At 39.9% G+C, this 27,326-nt stretch overlaps 1 protein-coding gene across 1 annotated transcript; it reads left to right on the plus strand.

Moving 5' to 3' along the window:
* slc17a8 (solute carrier family 17 (vesicular glutamate transporter), member 8) lies at nt 1-27,326 on the plus strand. The gene is made up of 12 exons (XM_002936846.5): nt 1-1,135; nt 5,030-5,282; nt 5,586-5,704; nt 13,837-13,951; nt 14,918-15,005; nt 16,089-16,175; nt 16,285-16,424; nt 17,069-17,218; nt 17,354-17,486; nt 17,944-18,054; nt 21,228-21,355; nt 24,630-27,326. The coding sequence occupies exons 1-12, from the start codon at nt 1,035-1,037 to the stop codon at nt 24,969-24,971; spliced, it is 1,767 nt and encodes a 588-aa protein (XP_002936892.1). The 5' UTR covers nt 1-1,034; the 3' UTR covers nt 24,972-27,326.

A 27,326-nucleotide genomic window follows, 5' to 3' on the forward strand; every position in this document is an offset into this window, starting at 1 on the left:
CCAGTTTTACAAGCAGGGATTATCTCACAATACACGATTTTAGAAATGTTGTCAATATTTGCTTGTAATTGTCCTACAACAGCAGCTGCCCCATGTTCACTAGACATGTTTGCTTTTATCATTATTCCTTTGTATTGTTATGAAGCTCAGTACAAAGCTGCTTTTACTGTGACTTGTGCCTCCCCCCAACCAAAAAATAAATAAATAAAAAAAAGCTTAGTAATAATACATGCGGCCAAACGAATGCGTCATGGAGATGGGAAGAAGCCCTTAAATGTTTAATAAACGTGTTTCTTTGTCTAGAGCTTTGTATGGGATGCTATTAATAACTAATCTGGTAGATACCCATCGTATCTGTTACTATAGCATCTCCACTTGTATCAGGGATGCATGACAACCTAGGAGGCTGTTATCAGGTTTCAAGATCCTGTAGCATTGGTTGGGCAGAGGTAGAATGTTATGAAGGGCTTTCGTTTCATTAAAAATGTGCATTAATGCCAGAGCCATTCTGCTCCCCATGAGTTAATTATCATGCTCATGTACATTATTGTATAGGATCTATAAGATAAGTTTTCCCAAGTCGGTTCTTCTTTGAGTAGCATCAGATAACACTGCCCTGGTCCCTCACGATGGCTGATGTGGGTATAAGGCTGATTAAGTAGCAGCACAGTGTGTGATGTGTGCAGCTGTCATCCATCCCTCCACAATAAGGATCACTAGAGGCAGAGCTCTTCATCAGCTTCACTGGGGAGACACTGGCACTGACCGGATCACTGAAGCTGGATCTCCTTCACAGTTCCCTGGATAGCCTAAATGCAGCATTTTTAAGTTGCAACTAACAAACATAATCTGATTTTTTAAAAAGGGAATTTTTTAAAAAAAAATGCACTTGGATATTACATTTCAGTAAGGAGCTCTGTGCAGGCGATGAATGGTTCTTCTCCAAGTGGCACTCTGGTTACTAGATCTCTAAGGTGTAACCTGACAGTTGGAATGAATGGTTCATAACGTCGTCCTAGTTAAACACATTTACAATGCCTTTCCAAGCACTCAGTTCATTCAAAGAAAAAATCTTCAGCCCTGGAAAGGAAGAAGTTAAGAACAGCATTGGGGACTCGTTGGGGAACCTGCAAAGGTAACTGCTCTTATTCAAAAATGCTAGTGAAATATGCTTGATCCCCAAAATTCCATACATTTTGCAGTACCTCAATCATTTTTTAGTAGTTTGTTTTTATGTCCCCTTTGAACTAATTATGCCTAGTATAGTTCAACTACATTTTACAATGTATATTTTCACAGAATAAAAGTTATTTGTGCTGAAAAGAAATAAAGTGTATATATATATATAAAAGTTCCAAAAGATTTCAGCACTCCCACAAATCCTCAATCAAATGACCCAGGTGCTACCCACTCGGCATACTCACACAAAATCACATAGGCAGGTGCACATCGGGAACGTTTACAAAAAAAATTACTTTTTTTGTTCCATAAAACTAGGTCGACGATTTGGTCTCCTTCTAAGACCTTTATGTGGGATTATATATATATATATATATATATATATATGTGTCACAATTAAAGTGGACATAGTAACATAATTACATAGTTGACTAGAGCCAATCAGATAGCAGGGGACATGTTTTTTGGCATAGCACTGTAAATGAACCTGTTTGCTCCTATTGAGTTTATTTTTGCAGCTGTCAGCAGGGGTAGGGGAACTTCAGTTTAATGCTTTCTAGATTGACAAGGCATAAGTAATTTTTTTACTATTAGATATTTGAAAGAGACCATGTAATTAATTGTTGCTTCTCAGTTCATACTTGGGACAAACCTGTGTTTCTCTTCAATATCTCTTTATCAGCTGGAGGTTTTTTAGTGGCATCTACTACTCTTCAAGAAAACTAATCTAATATTAATCCAGAGCCCACCCTTTAATAGCAGACTAAGAGCCTCTGTCCATTGGTTCACAATCAGTCGATCAACTGTTGATAACTTTAAATACTAGAAAGTGTCTATCATATCTGCGTTCCTGCCGCTCCTTCTGTACTCATTAAAGTATCTTTTAAACTCTTGTCTTGATTCATGCTTTATGAAGGGATTTACTGTTTAGGTATCAATGCACCTATTTCACAATGTATAGCTTAGCATAACTGAGTAAGTCACAGTCAATGGTATAATGTCTCTAATCAACCACATACATTGCAAAGCTAAAGAGAAACTTCAAGTGGCACCGTTAATGGCTTAGAAATATTAGAAAGTTATGAAATATTTATTTAAAAGTTCAAAGTTTAATCAATTTGAAAAGAAAAAAAAGAATTAATTTGAAAAGAAGATTTGGTTAACCCTTGTACTGTCATTGTGCAATAAAGTGTTGTGACTGATGCCCAGCCACCTATTACCTTCCCTTCTTGCACTATTTACGTTATTTTGGAGAAAGAAGCAGAGGAAGCTGAAGAAATGCACAATACAGAGCTTTATTATTAGTACAAATCAGCAGAATGTATTTTCTGTAATTAACCCCCACCTAATATTTATAATATTGAAAAGTATAAAATATATTGTTAATATAGTTTAGTCATTAACATGTTAAAGGGACCTATTCCTTTCCTGTATAGCGGAACCCAACTCTTGGCAAGAATGTATAAATGTTCCCTTGAAATTCAGGTCATTGATACTGATCTCTAGATGTCGTCATTCCTTTCCAGATAGTGTTGTGCAGGTTTACCTGTGGGTTGGGCAGGGTCAGGTTGAAATTTGAATGACCATTGCCAGCTTGGTTTAGGTGTGGGTCAGACTGGGGAAGAAATCCTCTCAGCTGCTCCCAAAGTTTACCTGCCTTGGAGTGGGTTTTGGCTGAGTTCTTCCTGACCTGCATATCTCTATGGTCAAATATTCTTGCCAGACGCTTGCTGCAGTGTTCAAGTAGCTAAGTAGTAAAGGAACTAATATGATTTGTGTGCATGTGTTTAGTCTCAATAGCAATCTTCAAACAGATGCGCACCAGTACATTTTTAAGATTTGAATTGTGTTTATTGTTCATTTTAGAGAAGTAGAAATTCGGTGGGGAGGTAGAGTTTAACACTCCCGCTGATCTCTAACACCCCATAGGAAAGTTTGGAGTTTAACTGCTTAAAGCAGCTAAACACATTCTGCTGAACTGACATTAATTTGCTTTGATCAAGGTCTCAGTTTGTAAAAGACTTTCCTGACCTCCTGGAAGGTGGTAATAACAATTAAAATTTTTAAATGCTGAGAATCCTTTCAAGGTTAGTTGTTCTATTGAAAGTGACATTTTCCTCAGTGTGAATTTTTGTGTCCTGTGTAATGGCTGAGCCCATTAAACTCTAATGCAGTCCAACCAACATTAATGGGCTAAAATAAATGACATGACCCATTTCACTTCATGTATGGGTACATTGGCCAGTGGCCTCTTAGCTAGCAGCCTATATGAATGGTATGTTATGTTCATCCATGTCAGTGCTGGTCAGTTGCTGACTTTCTATGCTAGGCTGCTGTACATGGCTACATGCACCACTGGTGTAAAAGGAGGACCACTGCTGATGGATCACAATGAATCAGCAAAAAGCTAAGTAAAAAATTAAGGACAGAGCCTGCCCTGGCTACAAAACCATATTCCTTATATAGGTTTAGCTCCTCCTCCTGCTGCTGCTGACCGACTTTATTTGTGCACCTAGCAATGTGATCCCTGGAGTAGAGAATGTTGAGAATGGCAGCTGCCAGGCAGATCCAACCTGATCCAGGATAAGTAACAAATACTTAGAACTTCTAGGTACCTTTATTCCTGGTGTGCTGCTTGGGTACACGGTGTTCTGTTCCTAAAACATATGACACTAATGTTCTGTGCCATCTAGGTGCCACCTAGTATAATCTTTCTTCATCTATACCACGGAAAACAATGCACTGTTTAATAAACTACAGTAACAGATATGACATCTGCTATAATGTATAGATGTTCACATCTATAAAACATGGGAAGATGCATGGAAATGGGAGTGGCCATTGTTCAAAAGAAATGGACAGTTTCTTTATCTGGATGCTATCACTCCCAGATTTCTGCTTTATTAATATTTAGGTTTCATTGACTGTACTTATAAGTAAAGTTAAAGGAATTCCAATAATGTATCAGTACCATTGGCAGGACCCAATATCAAGAGAAAGGCACTTTGTTTTTTACATTTTTGGGACTAGAGTAACCTAAAAATACAGGAACATATAATGCCTATGGAGTGCTTTATGCAGTTATGTTGCAGAAAGAGATAAGCATAGACGTGATTTCTAGAGCTTTGTGGGCAACCAGGTCTGTACCGGGGTTACTGTTGTCCTGCTGTGAGTCAATGGCAAACTTAACCTGGCTAGACGGACTTATTCCACCATAAGTCAGTAATTTTCAATTCTCAGATGCCAATAGATTGTAAGCTCTTTTGGCCAGGGCCCTCTTTACCTCTCTTGGTCGATTATTAGTTGTTTTGTATGCAATCTTGTAAATTTAATATATACGCCCATTTATTGTACAGTGATACAGAATCAGTGCTAATAGCAGAAGCTAGAATTTTACGGGAATTACACAGAATTTTGGGTCTTCTTGCAGTGGTGTTCTAGAATGGAAAGTGGCGGGCAAGATTAGAACTGGGCCCAAGGCCCTCGATTGCGCCCCTCTGCTGACTCACTCACTGCACACAGACTGTCAGGGTGAGCAATAGCTATTTTGTGAACCCACACACCCCTTGTATTTTGCACGCCCTGTATTTTGCATGTGGGCAAAATAGCTGGTTCTCACTTTGACGGTCTTCTGATGCTACTTCCGGTCAATTTGGGCCTGATCTATGGGGAACCAGACAAACAAAAGAGGCACATACCCAGCAACATCACCCCCAACTCTGAGCCCTAGGCATATATGCCTCTTCTGCCTAGCCCTATATGTGAAGATGTTAATAGTTAGTGAGTCTGGGCATTTTTAGATTCAAATTCAATAAAGCTGTATAATCTTAGACTGTTATTATTTCTCCAGGAAAATTGATGGGAGGAATATAGAAGAGGACAATATTGAACTTGATGAAGATGGAAGACCGGTGCAAGCTCCAACTCAGCCTCCCCCAAGATTTGACTGCTATTGCTGCGGAATACCAAAGCGATATATTATTGCCATGATGAGTGGCCTGGGGTTCTGCATATCTTTTGGAATTAGGTGTAATCTTGGCGTGGCCATTGTAGAAATGGTGAATAACAACACAGTCTATGTTGATGGAAAACCAGAGATGCAGGTAGGTTATTGCTAAAGAACTTATGAAGAAATGTATTTACATTTAATGGATTCTGTTTCACACTGAAATTATATGAACAAATCCTACCCTGGGCAGATAGTCAAAGACACAAAACTAGTAGCACTATTTAGTGTGAAGAAATTTTAGGAAATTTAGTGCAAAAATAATGTAACTTTGTCATGTGTGTATAGCATATATGGAACTATGGGCTTCATGTACCTGTGCTACTTTATGGGCCAGAAATCTGCATTGTACAGTATTTTCAGTATATCTGGTAAAATTAACACAAATGTACATCCACAGAAAGCCCAGTTCAATTGGGATCCAGAGACAGTCGGCCTCATCCACGGTTCATTTTTCTGGGGCTACATCATAACCCAGATACCAGGAGGGTTCATTGCAAACAAGCTTGCTGCCAATAGGTAAGCTGGGTGCATAATGGAAATATATTCACATGTCTATCGCTGCTTGATATCCCAGCCTCCCAAGCTCATTAATTATACAAAAGCTAAACATGAACATGTTGTGACCTGCAGGGTGAATTGTATATTACTCCTAATTAAGGAATTTCATTGACAGTAATTAATTATCTCTTAATTAATAATTTCTTATGAGAATAAATAATTCTATTTAGCTTTTATTTTGTGAACCATTTATATATTTTTAAAATACGGAATAATGTATCCCCTATTTGTGAAATGTGATGTGATATCTTTAAGCATAACTATAATAATGTATTTTACAGATTATTCATAGATTTTATGTATTTTAAAAAAGCTCTTTCTGACCTCCTTGGCACTAGTGGTTTTGTGGAAGTGGCCATCTGATCCAACCAAGAAGGGTAAATTGCAAATGCTTTAATCTTGTTTCTTCTCTATTCCACTGACTCTCTGATCAGGGCAATCTACTGTACTCAGGCTATAGGCACTATTCACAGCTGCTAATGTCTTTTTACATCTTTGCACAGTTGGATTTTGCCCTTCAGACCCCAAGATGTGTCAGCTCAGACATGTTTAAATCACCTTTATGTTTAATAGCATAACCCACAAAGCTGCTCATTTATTTCTGGGGCTCTTCTGCCTTCCACCTGCTACATATATAAATAGGGGCCGCAGCAGAGTAAATCACTCCTTATTTACATTTATACACCTGCCCTTATTTCAGTTATACTGAAACAATATGGCCTGTCTTCCTTAAGATGGCTAGATATACCATAACTTAATCAAGCAGCTTGGCCAATTTTGACCATAAGTGCAGGGATATATTTTGTCCACTAAGGTTGCATTATTACTCCACTTAGTGGTCTTGGACTTGCAGCTAGGGCAATGGCAAATCAGGCCTGACTATGCAGTTAAAACCTACTTATAGCAAAAGGTATTCGCCTCATACTACACATATGCAATTGCAAAACACTAATTCAGCTTATAGGTCCAAAGCCATAGATCCAAATATGTAGAAAGCTTGTTTTGATCACATCAGTGTAGGAGATTGGAATGTTGTTTCTGAGTGGTATGACTTGAGTACAGGCCCGGATTTGTGGAGAGGCCACAAAGGCCCGGGCCTAGGGCGGCAGAAATTTAGGGACGGCATGCCGCCCCGCCGCAACAAAATTTTTAAATTTTGCCCCCATACGGAGCAACGGGGACCTTTCCCCACTGCTCCGTATGGGAGTTGAACTGTTTGCGCATGCGCACTCGCTGCTGCACGGGAGGGGGGCGGGTTCTTCGCGCGTTCGCGCATGCGCACTCAGGGAAGTAGGGGGGGGGGCGGCCTAGGGGCGCATGGAACACAAATCCGGCGCTGCTTGAGTACCCATAAAGGGGAACTAAAGAGTTAAGGACTTTGGGCTTGAGCAATCATAACTAAAGCCTTGTGTGAGTTTGCTAACTGATGCTGGGCTTTGGGCCCAATTATCTTGGCAACTTTTGTTTTTTTTCCTTTTTAACAAAAAAAGCCAGCTTCAGTTAGCAAACTCGCACAAAGTTTCAGTTACGATGATTATGAACTAGGAGGCTGAAGCAATCATGAACAGGGCCCTTAGTGTGAGGAGTGCTAAAAGCAAGGAGTGAAAAAGCCCTTCCATTGTGCAATAAATACAGTATAACAGCTAAAAGGTCTAAGGCAGGTTGCAGTGACCTCCTACTTGGGTTTCACTCAGAAGGCAGCATGCAAAAGAATCTCTGGGTTTGTTGGGAATTCTATATAATATACACATTTTTATAACTGAGTGTGTGTATAAAGCTGGTTCTTATTAAAAATACTAAGTACAACAATAAGCAACTTTATATTGTGCTTGGTCATACTTATGTACATGCAATATAATGATCTTGGCCACTACTTATGTATGCAAAACAGACTTTCTAATTATTTGTATATGTGATGTTTCTAATAAACCAATGATGGCTCAGTAGGCTTTCGAAGCATAGATCTGCTTAAAAGGGATCAGATCATTCATCTATCATTCATAATCATGACATAGTCGCTTAGCATGACTGTGATGTTAAGGGTTTTTGATGAGAATGGAAACATTTTATACTATACTGTAATAAGAAATAAGAAGGGCAATTATGTGCTGATTATGTGTTTGGGGCTAAAAACAGATGTATATAATACTCCCAGGTCCCTAAAAAGAGTAAAAAACAAAGAAAAACATGGGCATGCACAGAACAAGCTGCATTTTTGTTTAAAGACTTTTTTAGCGTGGGCTACTAGCTCTAGAGAGCTGGCAAAAATGTTTTTTTGGTATGTTAGAGATTTTATTTTTCCTCATTGCTACTGGGATTGGGATCCTGAATTAGATATAAAAACCTCTAGTTTTACAATTCAGGGGTCTCAAACTTGCGGCCCGCGGGCCATTTGCGGCCCTCGGTACAGTATTTTGTGGCCCGCACCAACGCCTTCTCAAAAGCAATGAATGGATCGCGATTTTTATTGCGATTCAAGGGATAATGCAAGGCACGGCGGGAGCTGCTGATTGCGGAAATGACGTTATGCCATCATAACAGTTATTATGGGAAGACGTTCTGTGTGCACAATTAGCTGCTAAGGAGCTAATTGTGCACACAGAACGTCTTCCCATAATATGATTATGATGATTATGATGGCATAACGTCATTTCCGCAATCAGCAGCTCCCGCCCGCCGTGCCTTGCATTATCCCTTGAAAGCCAATTTTTTGTGAAATCCCTTATGCGGCCCAGCCTCATCCTGACTCAGCCTCCTGCGGCCCCCAGGTAAATTGAGTTTGAGCCCCCTGTTTTACATGGAGCTGAAGTAGAACTGTTCTGCTCCCTGTCTCCCTGCTAACGTAAGCATGCCTATTAAAAATATATTAAGCTAATAAATGTTTCAGTAAAGTAAGACAACACCCTCATTCCTTCTCTTTAGCCTAAACTAACTGGCCACTAAAGGGTGCTGCGTATTCTCAGCACAGAGTTAATCCAAACTCTTGCCCATTGCACCCCCTAGCTCAGGGGTCCCCAACCTTTCTAACTTATGAGCAACAGTCAAGTGTAGAAAGACTTGGAAAGCAACACAAGCATCATAAAAGTTCATGGAGGTGCCAAATAAGGGCTAAGATTGGCTATTAGGTAACCTCTATGCACACTATCAGCTTACAGAAGGCTTTATTTGGTAGTAAATCTTGTTTTTATTCAACCAAAACTTGCCTCCAAGCCAGGAATTCAAAAATAAGCACCTGCTTTGAGGCCTCTGGGAGCAACATCCAAGGGGTTGGGGAGCAACATGTTGCCCCTGAGCCACTGGTTGGGGATCACTGCCCCAGCTCTACAAAACAGGAGATCCTGACTTATGTATAACAGAATCAATAACACAAGAAAAAGGGAAGGTTGTGCTTAACCACTAAATTGTAAACCATTAGGCAGGGGTGCAATGAGGCTGTGACCACAAAATACATATAAACAACCGCAAAAAATCCTCTGCACTCACCCATTATCAATATGTAGAAATAGGACATTAGGACATTTCTGTGCATTCAGCTACTAAGAAATGCCTTCCCTCCCCACCCCAAAAAGAGGGATTGTTTGTCCGTACATTGCAATATACTTCAAGCTGGCCAACTACGTCAAAGTCATCCCTTCTGGCCAGTCCTACACTGACTGACCTATATAAGTAATTTAAGATTAGTACTGAGCAAAGGGACTAAGTTTTACCTGCAACATGCTTGCTTATAAGGTTAAAACTCCCATATGGTTGCCCTTTTATTGGCTCCATTGGGATCACCTGACTGTAGCTGGGAATAGTGGGGGCTACAACATGGAGCTGGCCACTGCTCCTGTATAAACAATAACACAAGAAAAAGGGAAAGTTGTGCTCAACCACTAAATTGTAAACCATTAGGCGGGGGTGCAATGAGGCTGTGACCACAAAATACATATAAACAACCGCAAAAAATCCCCCTTTTCCCCTTTTTCTTGTGTTATTAAAAAAGATGCATGTGACAAAAAAAAAAAGTGTGCAACAAAAAAGTCAAGCAACAAACACGTTTTTCAAATTTTTTGACGAATCGAAACAGGACAGATTCTCTCATTACTAAGTTTAAACAGTTTCATTTTCTACACTGATCTTTTGCCATTTTAATCTGCTGATTTTCCATTAGGGAAGGAGGAGACCTAATGGCTTAGTGGCTCACATAAGAAATTTATCTCGGTTATCTGTCAAGGGGAAGCTGAATTATTATCTCTTGCTTTTGTATGTCTTGTGTGTAAGTGTCCGGTCTCTGACAGAACTGAACAGAAGCCTTGTTAATATCTCTAGGACAGTGCTGTCCAACTTCTACGGTGCCGAGGGCCGAAATTTTTCTACCATACGTGGTGGAGGGCCACTAATGGAAGCCAGTTTTGACCACTCCCCTTTCTGAAACCACACCCACTTCAAACCACACCTATTTTATCACAATGGTGGTAGCACAGCAAAATCCCAAATGCTTGGTCCTTACTGTGGGGATATCAACCATCATTCATATGTAAAAGAATTATGTCATATTAAGATATACCCTTAAATTCCATATGCCTCCTCCTTCCCTGTGGATAGCAGAGCAACCCCCAGTACATAATTACACACCTTAGGGACCATTTAATGACTATTTCCAACTGCTAACAAACTCCTACAACAAACCCCTGCCAGGTTCACCTCCCACAAGCAGCATAGGGCAAGCAGAGTATGGCACACACAGGCAGCACTCTGCCTGTCCTATGCTGTCTGTGTGTGCGCCATACTCTGCCTGTCCTACCCTGCCTATGTGTGCCATACTCTGCCTTCCCTATGCTGCCTCTGTGTGCCATACTCTGCCTGCCCTACCCTGCCTGTGTGTGCCATACTCTACCTGCCCTATGCTGGCTGTGTGTGCCATACTCTGCCTGCCCTACCCTGACTGTGTGTGCCATACTCTGCCTGCCCTACCCTGACTGTGTGTGCCATACTCTGCCTGCCCTACCCTTCCTGTGTGTGCCATACCCTCCCTGACCTATGCTGCCTATGTGTGCCATACACTACCTGCCCTATGCTGGCTGTATGTGCCATACTCTGCCTACAGTACCTATGTCTGAGGTGTGAAGAAGTGAACAATGTGGATGATTACAGCCTGAGCCTGAGGTGTAAACACTGCAGGGGATGAACAATGCAGGTATTAAAAGGTGTGAAAAACACAGGGGATTACATGTTTAAACAATACAGAGGGATTACAGCCTGAATCTGAGGTGAGAACCATGCAGGGGGGCAGGTATCAGTGATACTAATACCATTTAATGCTTACTCAAAGGTAAGCCATCAAAGCAGCCAGACAGGTGGGGGGCCACACAGAGGGGGGTCGCCAGTTGGACAGCACTGCTCTAGGAGATCCCATGAGATCTCTCTAAGGTGTCCTCACCTATGTTATCGGGGTTGCAGTGGTGAATGCATTTCAAAAATGTTAATATTTTTCCCCCTTCCTTGCTTTCTCAAAAAGAAGGTATTTGGAAAAAGAGGATCTCTTCTGGGTTTTTTTCTAGTATGTTCAATTGATGTGTCTGATGGCTCTTTCAGTAGCTCTGGAGAGAGGAAGCTCCAGCATATTTACTAGCTAAATTGCATCATTAAGTTCTTAAGTTTTTTCATAATGTTATTTCCTGTACAGGGTTATAGATACTAAACATGCCCCTCTTAAAGGGATACTATCATGATTTTTGTGATATACTTTTTATTTCTAAATTACACTGTTTACATAGCAAATAATTCATTTTAAAATGTTATTCTTGAACCAACAAATGTATTTTTTTAGTTGTAATATTGGTGTGTAGGCAGCCATCTCAGTGCATTGTGCCTGAGTCTGAGCTTTCAGAAGAAGCCAGTGCTACACATTAGAACTTTCAGGTAACCTATTGTTTCTCCTACTCCCATGTAACTGGAGGAGTCCAAAGCTGGACTTGGCTATCTTACTATTGAGTGCTATTCTGATATCTACTGGGAGCTGCTATCTTGCTATCTTACTGGGAAAATGAATAATATGGAGCCACTTAGTGTGGAGTCTCTATAACCGGAATGGGTCACACCCAAGAAACATAGGCTCAATGTGAGGAGGGCATGGTCTGACACTTCACATAGGAAGTAGGTAGAGCTATAAGAACAGGAAAAATAAGAAAAATAAGAAATAATAAGAAAAATAGGTTTTCTAGACAAACAGTCGGTGCTTCCAAGGATCTATAAGGTTGTATGCCTTGCACCACTTGGCTAGTCGGTTAGTATTAAGAGGCTGGAAACTGTTGGTCTAGTGCAGGGGAAACAACTAGATTCATGTCTCCTATTAACAACCATGGAATGGGATCCCATAGTGAGGATGTCAAAATCATTGAATGATGTTTAATCTCTGTAAAGTGCTGTGGAATATGTTGGTGCAATATAATACAGGATAATAAAAATGTCTGCTGAAGGAGGCAAATTGATGCTAGTAATTTTTTTCCCAAAGACTTTGCAATAGTACAACCACCAGGATCAGTGCAGATTTGCTAAAGTCTCATTTATCACTAGGCATTTTGAAAAAATCATTCTTGTAATGTGGTGAAATGTGATTTTATTGTGTTAATAGTTAAATTATAACCAGTATGGTCAGTAGGTGGCGACATTGCATAACGCTCTCTAGTAGGAAAAGATTTCTGACAAGAGTGTTAAACAATAAAGTTCAAGCTGAGAAAGAAGGTAGGCCATTCTGGCAGTGTTTGTGACAGGGCAAGAACATACCTCCCAACATTTTGAAAATGGAAAGAGGGACAAAAAGAAATAGCCATGCCCCTTTTTTAAATCACACCCCCGAAATACCACTCCCATTATCCTGCGTATTTTCTAATTCTCTCGGTGGCTGAAAAACGCACTATATCATCATCCATAGAAATAACTTGAAAAGACTTGAAGGAAACCACACAATGCTTAAATACGCTAGAAAATGCCTTACCACGGATTTTTCAAGCGTTTGCTGAAATACGCCGTTATTTGCACAGCAACCTATTTCTATGTATACACAAAGGCAGCTGCCAGACCTAGCAGAAATATGCAGCGTTTTTTACTATTTCGCACTATTAGCACCATGGGAAACGGGATTTGCTACATCACCAGTACTAGGCTGAAAAACACCATAGTCAGGGGCTGTGTGGCTTGTGCGGCGTTTTTAGGATGAGAAAATATGCAGTGTAAAAAGGCCACGTGTGGCATCAGCCTAAGAATGTACCAGTGAATTATACTCTACTAAATATAGAAGGATTGTGCTTAAAAGAGTTGTATTTCAGACTGATTTATTGAGAAATACCACTTCAGTGCAGGAGATTAAAGGGAAATTAGGGACTTTTCAGTAAGAATCTGGGACTGCGGGCTGAGCTATCAAAAGAGGGACTGTCCTGCGAAAATCGGGACAATTGGGAGCTATGCAAGAAGCATGTGCTGTTTTAGGGAGAGAGTAGGCCTGAATTTTCTCTAGACACTACAGCTGGCCATACAAGTTCAGATTTTAGTCTTCTTCAGCCAAAGTATGGATATCAAAACCAAGGTCGGACTGGGGGGTGCAGGAGCTGCTGCCCCAGGGGCCCTGCACCCCCAAAGGTGCCTCCACCAGCCACGTCACCCGTACCCCAGCAGGTGCCCCTGCCGCTCCCCACTCTAACCCCCTGCAGGGGCCCCCGACACCTGCCTGAAGGCCCCCCCTGAGCACACGTAAGTGAACACATCAGGGGAGGACATCGGCAGCCAGGGAAGGCGGCAACAGGGATCGGGTCTGGGCCACCAGGGCCCACTGGGTTTTTTCCCGGAGTCCTGGCAGCCCAGTCCGACTCTGATGGAAACGGATTATATCCGTGTGTGTATGGCAAGCTTTTTACATAGAGTGCAGCCCACTGAAATTGTGTGAACTGTTGAGAAAATAAAAGCAAGTTTGGTTAAGTAATCAAGCCTTCCATAAGGTTATTGTGTGCTTGTGATGTGCTGTTTGTAAAATGGAAGCACTGCACTAGTATGAGTTGATATTGTTAACTACAAACCGCTTTATTTCATTTAAATTCCTTTTTATCCCACAGGGTTTTTGGTGCTGCTATTTTTTTAACATCTATTTTAAATATGCTGATCCCATCCGCGGCCAGAGTTCATTTTGGATGTGTTATATCAGTTCGGGTTCTCCAAGGACTTGTTGAGGTGTGTTATTAAATAAGTATGGCAACTGATTAGTCTGGCTCTGGAGTTCTCCTGTCCTGAGCTTGGTCATTGCTAGGTATCCACACATGGAAGGGTTTACAGGCTGTAAAGCTTAGGTTACTCACATGGAGTAAGGTAGTTTTGACACCTAAACTGATCCCTGCAACATCCCATCAGGCCTGGACTGGGATTCAAAATAGGCCCTGGCATTTCAAGTACACAGACCCCCTCCAGCCCAATAAATAGTGACTGTCTATGGCTTCTTACAGCAGCATACCCCAATATAATGTTACTTTAACAGAGGCAGGATATCCCCATGTACCAAGCATGTACCAAGCATTCTTCTGATATATTCTCCAGTGAGAATCTCTCCTACCAATCAAATTGGGATTAATGCGTCATTTTTTCATGTTGCTGCTACTGTAATCACTACTGACTAAATCCCTAATCACTAAAAAACTAATGTAAACCAGGATAACAGAGTTAATGGTAAGCAGAACAGCCACAATTCTCATTGAAGGATTCTTTTCCGTCAGCTGAGATTCTGGCTTTGGAGAACTCAAAAAAAAAACAAATTGCGTGGACTACCAGCTGGGACTGCCTTATTTGAAGGGCTTGAGAGGTTGTGGGACATTTTTATGGAATATTTACTGTAAGTCCTGTTTAAATGCTTAGGGCTTTACTCTGACTGTATTTGTGTAAATATAAAGAAATTATTCCTGATTAGCACTTTTTTTTTTTTTTCAAAATAGTGTAAGTGTAACTATAAATGGCTCCTTTCAGTTATTAAAGTTTATAGAGTCAGATAAGATATGAAAACCCTACAAATGTAATAATAATGTAATAAAACTCACCTGCTAGAATTACACCTATTATTCCACTATCACTGAGGATTATGAGCTAGATTTTCAAGAAAATAAATCTAAACTTAACAATAAAGGTCTAACCTTGTAATGTGCATTTCAGGGCGTTACCTACCCAGCATGCCATGGAATGTGGAGTAAGTGGGCACCTCCATTGGAGAGAAGCAGGCTGGCTACTACTTCATTCTGTGGTAAATACATTGCTAGGATCTGCATTGCATATAACATTAAGAGAATAGGTGTAAATGGAAAATAGTTTTCTGTGCTCTTATCTGCTATATAATATTTATGTAGTGTTGGCACTTCATTTGGATTTCTTTGAGCCCCTGGATGTAATACTAGGGACATTAAATAAAAATAATCCCATAAATAAGAACAAACATTTACATTTTACAATGTAATTTTCTTCATTTGACAGTTATTCCATTGCAAAAGTTTCATTGTGCTTAGTGCATTTGCTTAGGGGCACATTTACTAATCCACGAATCCGAATCACAAATGGGAAAAAATCGTATTGGAAACGAAAATTTCGTAAGATCGCAAATATCACGAAAATGCTTACGAAAAAATCGTATTAGTCACGATAATATCGTATTGGCGATCCGAAAGTCACTAAATTTTCGTACCGAACAATTGTAAACAGTGGTAAAACCTTTCCGATTTTTTCGTGCAAACGTCCAAAAAAGTCGTGTGCCGTACGAAAAAGTTGTGCGCCGAACGAAAAAGTCGTGCGGACGCCCGAAAAAATCGCCAAAAATACGCTCGGAGCGTTCGCAGGAACGCTCGTGCGTTCGTGCTTTTGTAAATGTGCCCCTTAGTGTCATTGTAATTTTGTGGTGCAAAACTAATGGGTTCAGTAAGAGGTTTTACATTGCCCTATTCCTGCCCTGCTGTAAATCTGGAGAGAAATGTGTACCACTTTTGTGGCTCTTTAAAATGGTCTGTCCAGATATCCAGCATCACATGGATAGATTCAGATTAGGCCAACCTTATAATGTGGGGCAGTCAGGCAGCCTGTTTGGCTTATACTTTTAAATGCCAATGTATTAATAAGCTTAATTGATTTATTAAAATGCCTAATCACATTCCTTTTGGTTCCTATTAGTCCCATCAGAAACCCTCCTAGTTTTGGGCACAGTGTGAGCCACTTTGGTAGTCAGAATCCTGCACATATAAATGTTCATTTTTTCTCCATAATGAATAACTATAAATCGTCAGTATAGCAATAGAATTCAAATTGGTGACATGGACTACTTTTGTCTTTTGCTACTTAGGTTCCTATGCCGGTGCAGTCATTGCAATGCCACTAGCAGGAGTGCTGGTACAATATATTGGTTGGCCCTCTGTATTTTACATTTACGGTAAGAGATTTCTATTTGTTCTGTTACAATACAATTAAAAAAAAAAAATTATTTGTAAAAAATGCATTAAAAAACCTTAGTGACATTATTATGATTTTGCCCTGTACAGGAGTATTCGGCATGTGCTGGTATGTGTTCTGGCTGCTGCACGCCACAGAGAGTCCGGCTGCACATCCTTCTATCACGTTTGAAGAACGAACTTATATAGAGACAAGTATAGGAGAGGGGAGCAACTTAGTTACAACTGGTGTAAGTGACCAGCAGACTATTTATACTTCTGTCCATGTCCTGTGTTGCCAGTGTTGGTATAAAGTCAGCTGTTAGTCTGAGTCTGGAGTTTCTTTGTTTTGTGTTGGACCAGGCCTTTCTTCTACTCTCTGTAGTATTGTTGCAGTATTTTTGCACTGTGACTTTACTCATGGCACTGAAGTTGCCCATTGGCCATACAGCATGGCAGTACAATGGTTAACCATATTTACCATATAGGTACCCAAGGACCCATGCTTTCCAAAAAAAAAACCTCACAGACTGGCACTGGACACTTAGGGGCGTATTTATTATGCTGTGTAAAATTAATTCACTGTGGAATATGTTGGTGCTATGTAAATAAAGATAATAATGTGTTCAAATCAGGGACGCACCAAGCCGGTTGGCCACCTCAGCCCGAGCCCCCTCCACAAGCAAACGCAGTGCGGGGGTGGGGGCAGAGGTAGCGAGGAGGTGCCTGTTCTGCCCCTAGTTCCAGCCCTAGTTTAAACATGTTTTACCTACACCATCCTTTTGTATCCCAGAAATTCCTTGCCTAGGGCACCTTGACTCATGTTTAATCTCTGACCAACTTTTAATGTGATGGCTCAGATGCATTTTTCTATGTATCCTTATTTTCACCCTAGAAATTCAAAACGCCCTGGAAGAAATTTTTCACCTCCATGCCCGTCTATGCAATTATAGTAGCAAATTTCTGCAGAAGCTGGACCTTTTATTTGTTGTTAATTAGCCAACCTGCTTATTTTGAAGAGGTCTTTGGCTTTCCTATAAGCAAGGTATGTCATTCTCCTTTCAAATTCACTGTAAGAATTACACTTGGTTATAAAGACAAATATTGGTATATTGTTATTACCTTTATAACATGTTACTCATATGTTACTATTTAATATATGTGATTTTCTTGAGCCTAGGTTGGCTTGCTTTCTGCAGTCCCGCACATGGTAATGACAATCATTGTACCAGTGGGGGGACAGCTGGCTGATTTCTTGAGAAGCAGAAAGATTTTGTCCACGACGACTGTCAGAAAAATCATGAATTGTGGAGGTACAAGACTTTTTATTGACTTATTAACACTTGGCTTTTTCAGTAGCTTTTATTCAGCTGTTAAACAAAAAGATTAGCCATAAAGTTACATTACATTGAATTTGCAGATATTTTTTGTTGATACAATAATACTGATGCCACCTCTTTTCTGCATATATGACCTACAATTAGGCACCAAATCCAGGATTCGGACAAGATTTGGCCTTTTTCGTCAGGATTTGGGCGAATCCATGGTCCTGGCCGAACCAAATCCAAATCCTTAAAATCATGTGACTTTAATAGCTTGAATAGCTTAAAATTCATTTGTAATCCTAAAATTAATGAGCTGTTTTTACAAGGCACAGAATGGCACAGTATGTGCATCTGTAAGGCAGAAATAGAACTGCCATTTGTTTAGAGGTCGTTGTCACGTTAATGTAAATGACAAATAATCTTTTCTTATTGATTCTGCACACAGGTTTTGGAATGGAAGCGACACTTCTCCTGGTGGTTGGTTATTCCCATACCAAGGCCATATCCATATCATTTTTAGTTCTTGCTGTGGGGTTTAGTGGCTTTGCTATCTCAGGTAAAATTCTGTTTTGTTTTGAGATTACTACTTAAAGGGGGTGGTTCACCTTTAGGATAACTTTGAGTATGTTGACCTATTCTAAGCAACTTTTCAATTGGTCTTCATTATTTATTTGTTATAGTTTTTACATTATTAGCCTTCTTCTTCCAAATCTTTGCAGCTGGGGGTCACTGACCCCAGCTGCCAAAAAAACTATTGCTCTCTGACAGTACAGTCTCTCATCCAAACCACTCCCTGGTTGCTAAGGTAACTTGGACCCTAGTAACCAAATAAATGCTGAAACTCCAAACTAGAGAGCTCCAGTACTGAAAATTAAATAACGCAAGAACTACAAATAATAAAATATAAAGACCAATTGCAAATTGTCTCAGAATATTACTCTCTCTACATCATAGTAAAAGTTTATTCAAATGCAAACAACAATATATGTATTGTATATATATATATATATATGTATAGCTTTTTAAATTTTCACTATCAGTTGGATTCTAGAGAAAGGTTGGAAAGCTGTCCTGCACCCCTGGCTCTGTGTTCTGCACCCTGTGCTGGATTTTGTTTTATCTGATGCCAGGTGCAGACTATATCCAGACCGGGGGATGAAGTAGTTGCTGAATGAGCACTAACTGCATTATTGCACCCCTTAACACTCTGCACTTATTTACCAGGTAAATGGTAAATGACCCTTCTTGTCGCAAGTTAGGGTGGAGGTACAAGACACTTTTTTGGTTGGCTATTGACTTTTTACCTGTGCCAAAGGGAAGGATGAGCTATCAGGCTTATCCTATATTGTCTCATATCCAATCCGATGATATCCATGCAGAATACCCACACGTGATCAGCAGGCAATTCAGTTGAAGAGTTTCTTCATATAGGGAATGCTTTTATTGTAAAACTGTAGATTGTCTTCTGAACACTGTGCACTCTACAAATGGTGCCCTGTATAGATGGATAATAATTCTGCTCCAGCAGAGGTATAGTTAAGGCTCATGGATCCTGGTGCATAATTTAGTGCAGTGTCACTATTCCTCCAACACCTATGTCCACTAGGACCAGTTTCTTTAACCCACTATCTCTGTGCATGTGGAAACTTTGCCACTTACTGTATGAACCAAGGTAGAAATAAGCTTACCTTTGGGCACTGCTGGTTGAATATTCCAACTAACATAGCCACTGTGCTGCACTGCACCTTGTCATATGGCTGCTTCCCTACTTTGATGAGCAACCCATGGAAAGAACCTAGAAAATATTAATACTAATAACATTTAGTTCATGTGACCAACTGCAATTAAACTGCAGTTGATAATATCACCTGCCTGCTGACATCCAACTGAAACGAGTTGGTTACTAATTATGTGTCTGGGACACTTTTGCCTACTTACAGCTTGGCCTCTTCAAAGTTATAAAGTCAGACTGCCTGGCTATTCTTCCAGTAACTTAACTCTTATGAAATGAGCCTCTACCTGCAGGGATATTACTCCAGTCCTTTCATAGCCACAGTATTTCATCTTTCTGTTCTCTACACTAATCAAATACATGCTAATTTCCACACCTCGTTCCTTTTTAATAACTCTTTATCACTGATTCCAAACCAGATATTGCAACACAATGCTGTGCATAATTAAATCATGTTTATTTGTTTTAATGTATTCACACTGTATGACAAATATTCAAATGTACCATTATTTTAATTAATAATGTGCCAGGGTCCTTGATCGTATCTGAGTCGCTTGAATGGTAAATCTACCCACAAGATGTTGCCAGTCTGTCTTCTGAAAAGTTTTTTTTTTGTCCTTAAAATTTAAAAGAATGAAGCTGGGATGCAGCAAGAAGTTGCCAGTCCCCTCAACAATTCTTAGGATTTCCACCCCCTTAAGCCTTAGGAAAGATGATCTTTTTCACATATCAAAACGGCTCTCAGGACCCATACTAGCACATTTGCACTCCTTGGCCCCAGCTGGATGCTGTCTGAGCTGTTACATTGTGGAACGAAGCACAATAGCCCTATTCCATAAAGCCTATAGGGCCTTTAGCCTAGCGCAGGCCATTTGCACAATTCTGCACACAGTGGGCAAAATGCAAAAAATGGCCAATCGCAGCCTTTTATTTTTTTTTTGCACTTTGCACACTTTGTTGGGCATTGTGAATGACCCCTTAAGTCAAACCAGGAGAATAGCACATAGCTGCAAAGATCTAGGCATTATTGTTATCTGTAATATTACAGTAATCCATTATTCACCCCCCCCCCAATAAGCATAAACAGCCTGCTACAGGTAACAGCTATGTTCTGTATATCCTGATTTGATGTAGCGTTATGAGTTATTAAAATTAGTAAAGGACAAAACAACGTAAAATATAATTTTTTGCCTAATAAAAGAAAACAAAATTCTAAGCAGCTTTGCAATATATATTTATTACAAGTTTGTAATGGTTTTTGAGTTATTTGTATATATAATTGCTATTAGAAGCAGTGTTTGCCTGTCCTTTTCTATTCTCTGCCCTGGGGGCTCAGACTGTTGAAACAATGTAACACAAGGCAGCAGACCAACAGACCTGTATTGCTGGAGGAGACTGACCTTTGCAACATTGTTTAAACTGTAACAACCAGGAGTTCAGCAAATGCTGCTTTCAATAGCAATTACATTTACAAATAACGTTTAAATGGCTACACATAGAAAGTTGCTTAGAATTATGTTTTCTTTCATTATGCAAAAAATTATTTTTGGGGTTGACATGCCCTTTAAGGAATTGTAGTTCATTAGGCAGAAAGATGGAATATTAAAGCAACTCACAGCATGGGACCAATGCAAGCACCTTAAAGCCCTTCTGTTTGATAGTAGTGTAATACTGGCAAACAAAATTTGCATGATTAACTAGTTGGTATAATTATGTGTTTTGGACACTTAATTTGAAGGGCTAGAGTCCACAGAAGAGTGACTTCTAAGGCTTTATACTCCTTTTAAATTAACACATTAGATTATTTGCTAGCTAAATGCAGCACTGCTTATATGAGAGGCCAGGCGAGCATATGGATTTTGTGTGTACTGTACCTACAGGTGCTCCCAGTTGCACCACTTGAGAAGCATGTAGGTGGAATTCATGACTCTGCATGCTGCTGAACCATCAGTTTCATTTGTTGTCTAGTCTAAAAAACTCTATTTGTCTTTTTCTAGGTTTTAATGTCAACCATTTAGATATTGCACCCAGGTATGCCAGCATTCTCATGGGCATATCTAATGGTGTTGGGACCTTGTCTGGCATGGTGTGTCCGCTCATTGTTGGTGCAATGACGAAGAACAAGGTACTAGCTATTACTTTAAGAAAGGACTTTATATAAATGCCTAATTCTTTTTCAAGTGCATGGTTAGAAAACCAAACACCAAAATCTGGCTGTAAATAAATTTCCCAAGTTCATGCAGTTAATCAGTCATGGGCAGAGTATGCACACGAAAAAATTATATATCCACAGCACACAGTTTAAGGGCTAGTTTAAAAATACAGGTGCCTGTCTGGAAAAAGCAATACAGGTTCCCCCACATAGTAGTTACATAGTTACATAGGGTTGAAAAAAGACCATTGTCCATCAAGTTCAACCCATCCGAGTAAACCCAGCACACAACCTATACTTACCAATCTATACACTCACATACATAAACTATATATATACAACCAGTAATACTAACTGTAGATATTAGTATCACAATAGCCTTGGATATTCTGATTGATCATGAACTCATCCAGGCCCCTCTTAAAGGCATTAACAGAATCTACCATTACCACATCACTAGGAAGGGCATTCCACAGCCTCACTGCCCTCACCGTGAAAAACCACCTACGCTGCTTCAAATGGAAGCTCCGTTCCTCTAATCTATAGGGGTGACCTCTGGTGCGTTGATTGTTTTTATGGGAAAAAAGAACATCCCCCAACTGCCTATAATCCCCTCTAATGTACTTGTACAGAGTAATCATGTCCCCTCGCAAGCGCCTCTTTTCCAGAGAAAACAACCCCAACCTCGACAGTCTCACCTCATAGTTTAAATCTTCCATCCCCTTAACCAGTTTAGTTGCACGTCTCTGCACTTTCTCCAGCTCATTAATATCCTTCTTAAGGACTGGAGCCCAAAACTGCACTGCATACTCAAGGTGAGGCCTTACCAGTGACCTATAAAGGGGCAAAATTATGTTCTCATCCCTTGAGTCAATGCCCTTTTTTATACAAGACAGCACTTTATTTGCTTTAGTAGCCACAGATTGACACTGCCTGGAATTAGACAACTTGTTATCAACAAAAACCCCTAGATCCTTCTCCATTAAGGAAACCCCCAACACACTACCATTCAGTAGATAGTTCGCATTTATATTATTTCTACCAAAATGCATAACTTTGCACTTATCAACATTGAACCTCATTTTCCAGTTTGCTGCCCAGTTTTCCAATTTTGTCAAATCGCTCTGCAAAGCGGCAGCATCCTGCATGGAACTTATAGTTTTGCACAATTTTGTGTCATCAGCAAAAATAGAAACATTACTCTCTATGCCCTCCTCCAGGTCATTAATAAACAAGTTAAAAAGCAAAGGCCCAAGGACTGACCCCTGCGGTACTCCACTAACCACACTGGCCCAATTAGAAAATGTTCCATTTACAACCACTCTTTGTAATCTATCCTTCAGCCAGTTCTCTATCCAATTACAAATATTATGTTCTAGGCCAATATTCCTCAATTTGATCATTAACCTTCTGTGAGGTACTGTATCAAACGCTTTAGCAAAATCTAAGTAGATGACATCAACTGCCATTCCAGCATCAAGGTTCCTACTCACCTCCTCATAAAAGGCAACTAAATTAGTCTGGCAAGATCTGTTACGCATAAAACCATGCTGGCACAAACTAATAGTATTGTGAACTGCAATGTATTCAACTATCCTATCCCTTATTAACCCTTCCAGAAGCTTTCCTACTCCTGATGTCAGACTAACAGGCCTATAGTTTTCAGGCTGAGAACGAGATCCCTTTTTAAATAACGGCACCACATTAGCAATCCGCCAGTCTCTCGGCACCATGCCAAACCTCAACGAATCCTGAAAAATTAAGTGAAGAGGTTTGGCAATCACAGCGCTCAGCTCATTTAATACCCTAGGATGAATCCCATCCGGCCCTGGACCTTTGTTTACCTTTACATGTTCAAGTCTCTTTTGAATTTCCTCCTGAGTGACCCATGCGTCAGTAGCTAAATTACTAGAAAAACTGCTCACCGCTTAAATCCTCTGGTCCAGGTGCAACCTGCCCTGGACCCTACACTCAGGTGAAAAATGGGCAGAGTATGCTACAAGCCCATGCTCATAATGAAAAAAATGGAAAAGGGGAACGTGACATGTGAAGCCATTTCCATTTTTTAGTGAACTGGCTTCCAAACTGTCCATGCCTAATAGAGAAAACAGTCTATGGAGTTAGGTTTAAGTTGATTGTTCAACTATATAATTGATTGTTTATATACTCTACGTACTGCACAAGCTTAAATTTTCAGCATCTCAGTAGCAGCAATGATCCAGGCCTACAAACCTGTCACAGGAGCTCCCCAGCTTGGAAAGTGTCAGTGACACTCACATGCTCAGTGGGCTCTGGGCAGCTGTTGAGAAGCTGAGCTTAGGGGTCCTCGCAAATAATCAAGCAGAAAATGAGGTTGGCCTGTCATATAAGATGATTCTAGAGGGATGATTATTAAATTCCGATGCTAATTGCACTGGTTTCAGAGCTGCCAGGTACTAATAATCTGTATGAATTACTAATCAGCCTTACATTGTGACATATATATTCTATATATACAGTATATTGTGTGTCAGTCCCTAAACTAAGTAACTGAAAATAGCACAGAGCATGTGCAGTGAATCAGCAGAAAAGAAGATGGGGAGCTACTGGGGGCATCTTTGGGGGCACAGATCTTCCCTGCTAAAGGGCTGTAGTTGCAACATTTCTGTCCTACTTCTTTAGTTAGGCTTTAGTTCTCCTTTAACCCATGTTTCTTTTCTTCACACTCAGCAGCTTAACTGTGACCTGGTCCTTTTCTTCTAAACCAAGTACTTTCCTCCCTACTCATACATCATAGTTCATTTGTGTAGCTCTTTCATTTCCCTGCTTTCTTCCCTTAGGAAATGGCAGTTTAGGCTCAGTCATGTCTGTCATCCCCTAATGTTTTGTGGCTTAGCTTGATCTCTGCTTGCCTGCACTGCATATAAAACTAGCTAATTACCCTGTGGTTTCTTGTTGCCTAAGAGTATAGAACTATTTCTTTGCAACTGGGCTCATTCATATGAAATCAAAGTAAATTCTCACACTAACCATATATGAGCCAATATGGACTGAAACAATTTAAGGACTGAGCTGAGGTTAAGAAATAACAGAGAAAAAAGCAACATAAAGACAAGGAATGTAGTCTTAGTACTGGTACAGCTGCTCTTTTCTATGTTAGTTTTCAAAAACCTAGATTCTTAGAGATATTCTGTTCTATTCTGTCTACTACATCGATATTTTGTTTATTCCTTGTGAATTTACCTTTCTTTTCATGCATTTGATCTAGACACGGGAAGAATGGCAAAATGTATTCCTGATTGCTGCAATAGTCCATTACAGTGGAGTTATATTCTATGGAATATTCGCTTCAGGAGAGAAGCAGGAGTGGGCTGATCCTGAGAGCCTTAGCGAGGATAAATGTGGGATCATTGACAACGATGAACTCGCAGAGGAAACTGAACTGAATAATGAATCCTTCACTAGCTCAAACAAAAAATCCAGCTATGGATCCACTATTCACAGCAATGAAACCCGCAGGAAGGGATGGAGAAGCAAAAAGGGAACGACGCAGGATATAGATGAACAGAATTTCTATGAGCATGAAAATGGAAATTATGATATGTCCTAATTCCGGGGAAGCAATGCATAATATGTGGACAAATTCCATATTTACATGTTTTCTTATGTGAGACTTGGGTTGAGAATGAAAAAAAGCATAGTTGTCTCCAGGAGCTTCTGAAATATCACCAAAACATGAAAGAGCTGGTAAACGTACGTCACTGCTATGGTATAGTTATATTTTTCTACCAGCATAGCTAAACAGAGAAAACCCATACCCTGTACTCATGCACTGGATTTCCAGCCATATATATATCTGTATATACATATATTTGTGTGTGTGTTTGTGTAGATGGTTGTACTGTCTGTGTAATTGTGCAATGCAACATGTTTACGCATGTGTCACTTATTTTTTGATCAATGTTTGGGAACAGTCTTAGGAATCTATACAAATAAAAGTAAAATACCTACAGTGACAGTCTAGCTTATGTATCCCAGTTGTTGTAAAGTTGCCCCTCACAGCATCCCACTGGCAGTTCTGCAGAAGGGAATGCAATTCTGCAGGTGATGGGATGTGGCATCCCATCAGCACCCTTATCTGGCTACTTGCCTCACCCTGTCATCCAGTTATTAAATAAGAGCTTGAAGTAAGATTTCCAAGAAAAGGGTGCTGATAGCTGAATAGAGGCCTAGTTATAATTTCATGTTTCAAAGGTAAGGTGGAGCTGAAATATTTTTAAGCAATTTACATCAAATTTACAGACCAGGAAGCTGTGTGGGACTGCAGATGTTTTCAGTACTGCATGGAATTAGTCCTCTTCTGTGACTTTTGCCTTTGCATTTAGTTTCAAAAGGATACAGTGGAGGGTGGATCCCCTTTCTTTTTGGAATCTAGTATAAAACAGTTTAGAATTTGAGATTTTTTTTTTGATTGTCACAGGAAGTAAAAGGGTCTTAACTAGGCTTGTGCTGAACTTGAGCCTTTAGATTTGGCAAAATATTGCCCAAATTTGCTGACTTTAGCTTGACACATTTATAGAATTTTTGCTTTGTTTTATTAGGACCCCATTTCTCCTATTTTCACAAACATTAATCAAGATACTGACCCATTTATCAGCGGTAGCCTCACCTCAGTAATAAATGGAGTAAAATACCAAAAGCTGTGAGGTGTGCTTAAACTGTATTTATAGGATCTATCCTGAACCCAAGGCTTTGAGCAGTGACCATCCCATAGAGTTCACTTGAGTTGAACTAAACACTTATACAACACGACAATAAAGAAAACAGCCCAAGTGGCAGGTGTAGAATTTTGTAGGAATATGATTATATTTATTATATATTATATTATTATATATTTATATTATATTTATTATATTTATTGTAAAAAAACAAAACTTAAGTGTATGAAAAATGTAGTCAAAGAAATAAAGCAGTCTCCGACAAGCCAGTTAACCAGGCCTTCACGAGAAACCTGCATAATTTTCTAAATGCATAATAAACTACTTTACTGCCGGTGAAGCCTTAGTCTGATTTTAGCTATGAGACATATTCTTGGTCCTAGGCAGATAAATGGGTACTGATATTTGTCTATAAAACCTCTGCCATACATCTATACCTTTTTACTGCAGTTCTAGCTGGCCATACACGTGCAGATCCACTCATTTGGCAAGGGTGCCAGAAAAATAGATCTTTCCCCAATATGCCCACCTAAAGTGGGTGATATTAGGCTGATCCGATTGTTTGGTTCTAGGGCCAAACAAGCAGAGCACAACAACAGGGATTCAGGGATCTCAGAGAAAACAAACCTGCCTAATCAAGATCTGAACATTATTCAGCTAGAGAGAGGCCCTTCAGAGGGCCCCATACATGGGTAGCTTAAATCTGCCTATAAATGGCCACCTTAGTGCTAGGGTTCTCTTTGCATGCTGTGTACTCAGCAAAAGGAGATAACACCCATGCCATGCCTTTCAATAATGCAGATAAAATTTGCAAAGGGGCACAAGGGCTGTGCCTATATTGGCACAGTTTGTGGCAGGAGGAATGGTGGTGGAATTCTGAAAAGAAAAGCTGCTTTGAATAAAAAGAGGCACCCAATACTCCCAAATCAGTACTACAGGATATCAAAATTGTCTTGACAGGGCATTCAAAATAATGGCTACTATATATCCCCAGTGGGTTTGGTTGTTATAGGTAGAAACAATAATATTTACTTCAAATGTTCTACTGTTTTCTTTATGGGAACATCTGCGCTCATACAATTAAACCAAATCTATCTCTTCACTTACTGACATCATGAACCTGATCTGTAAAGGACGCTGTATCTGAATTTCTTTGCCTCTTTTGTTTATTCCACCTATGTATGTGTGGTCCATTGTGTGGATTGTTTTTGCTGTCTAGATCCTGGTGCACTCCAAATAAATTATTT

This window comes from Xenopus tropicalis, chromosome 3 (genome assembly GCF_000004195.4).
Source record: "Xenopus tropicalis strain Nigerian chromosome 3, UCB_Xtro_10.0, whole genome shotgun sequence".
NCBI classification, from domain to species: Eukaryota; Metazoa; Chordata; class Amphibia; order Anura; family Pipidae; genus Xenopus; species Xenopus tropicalis.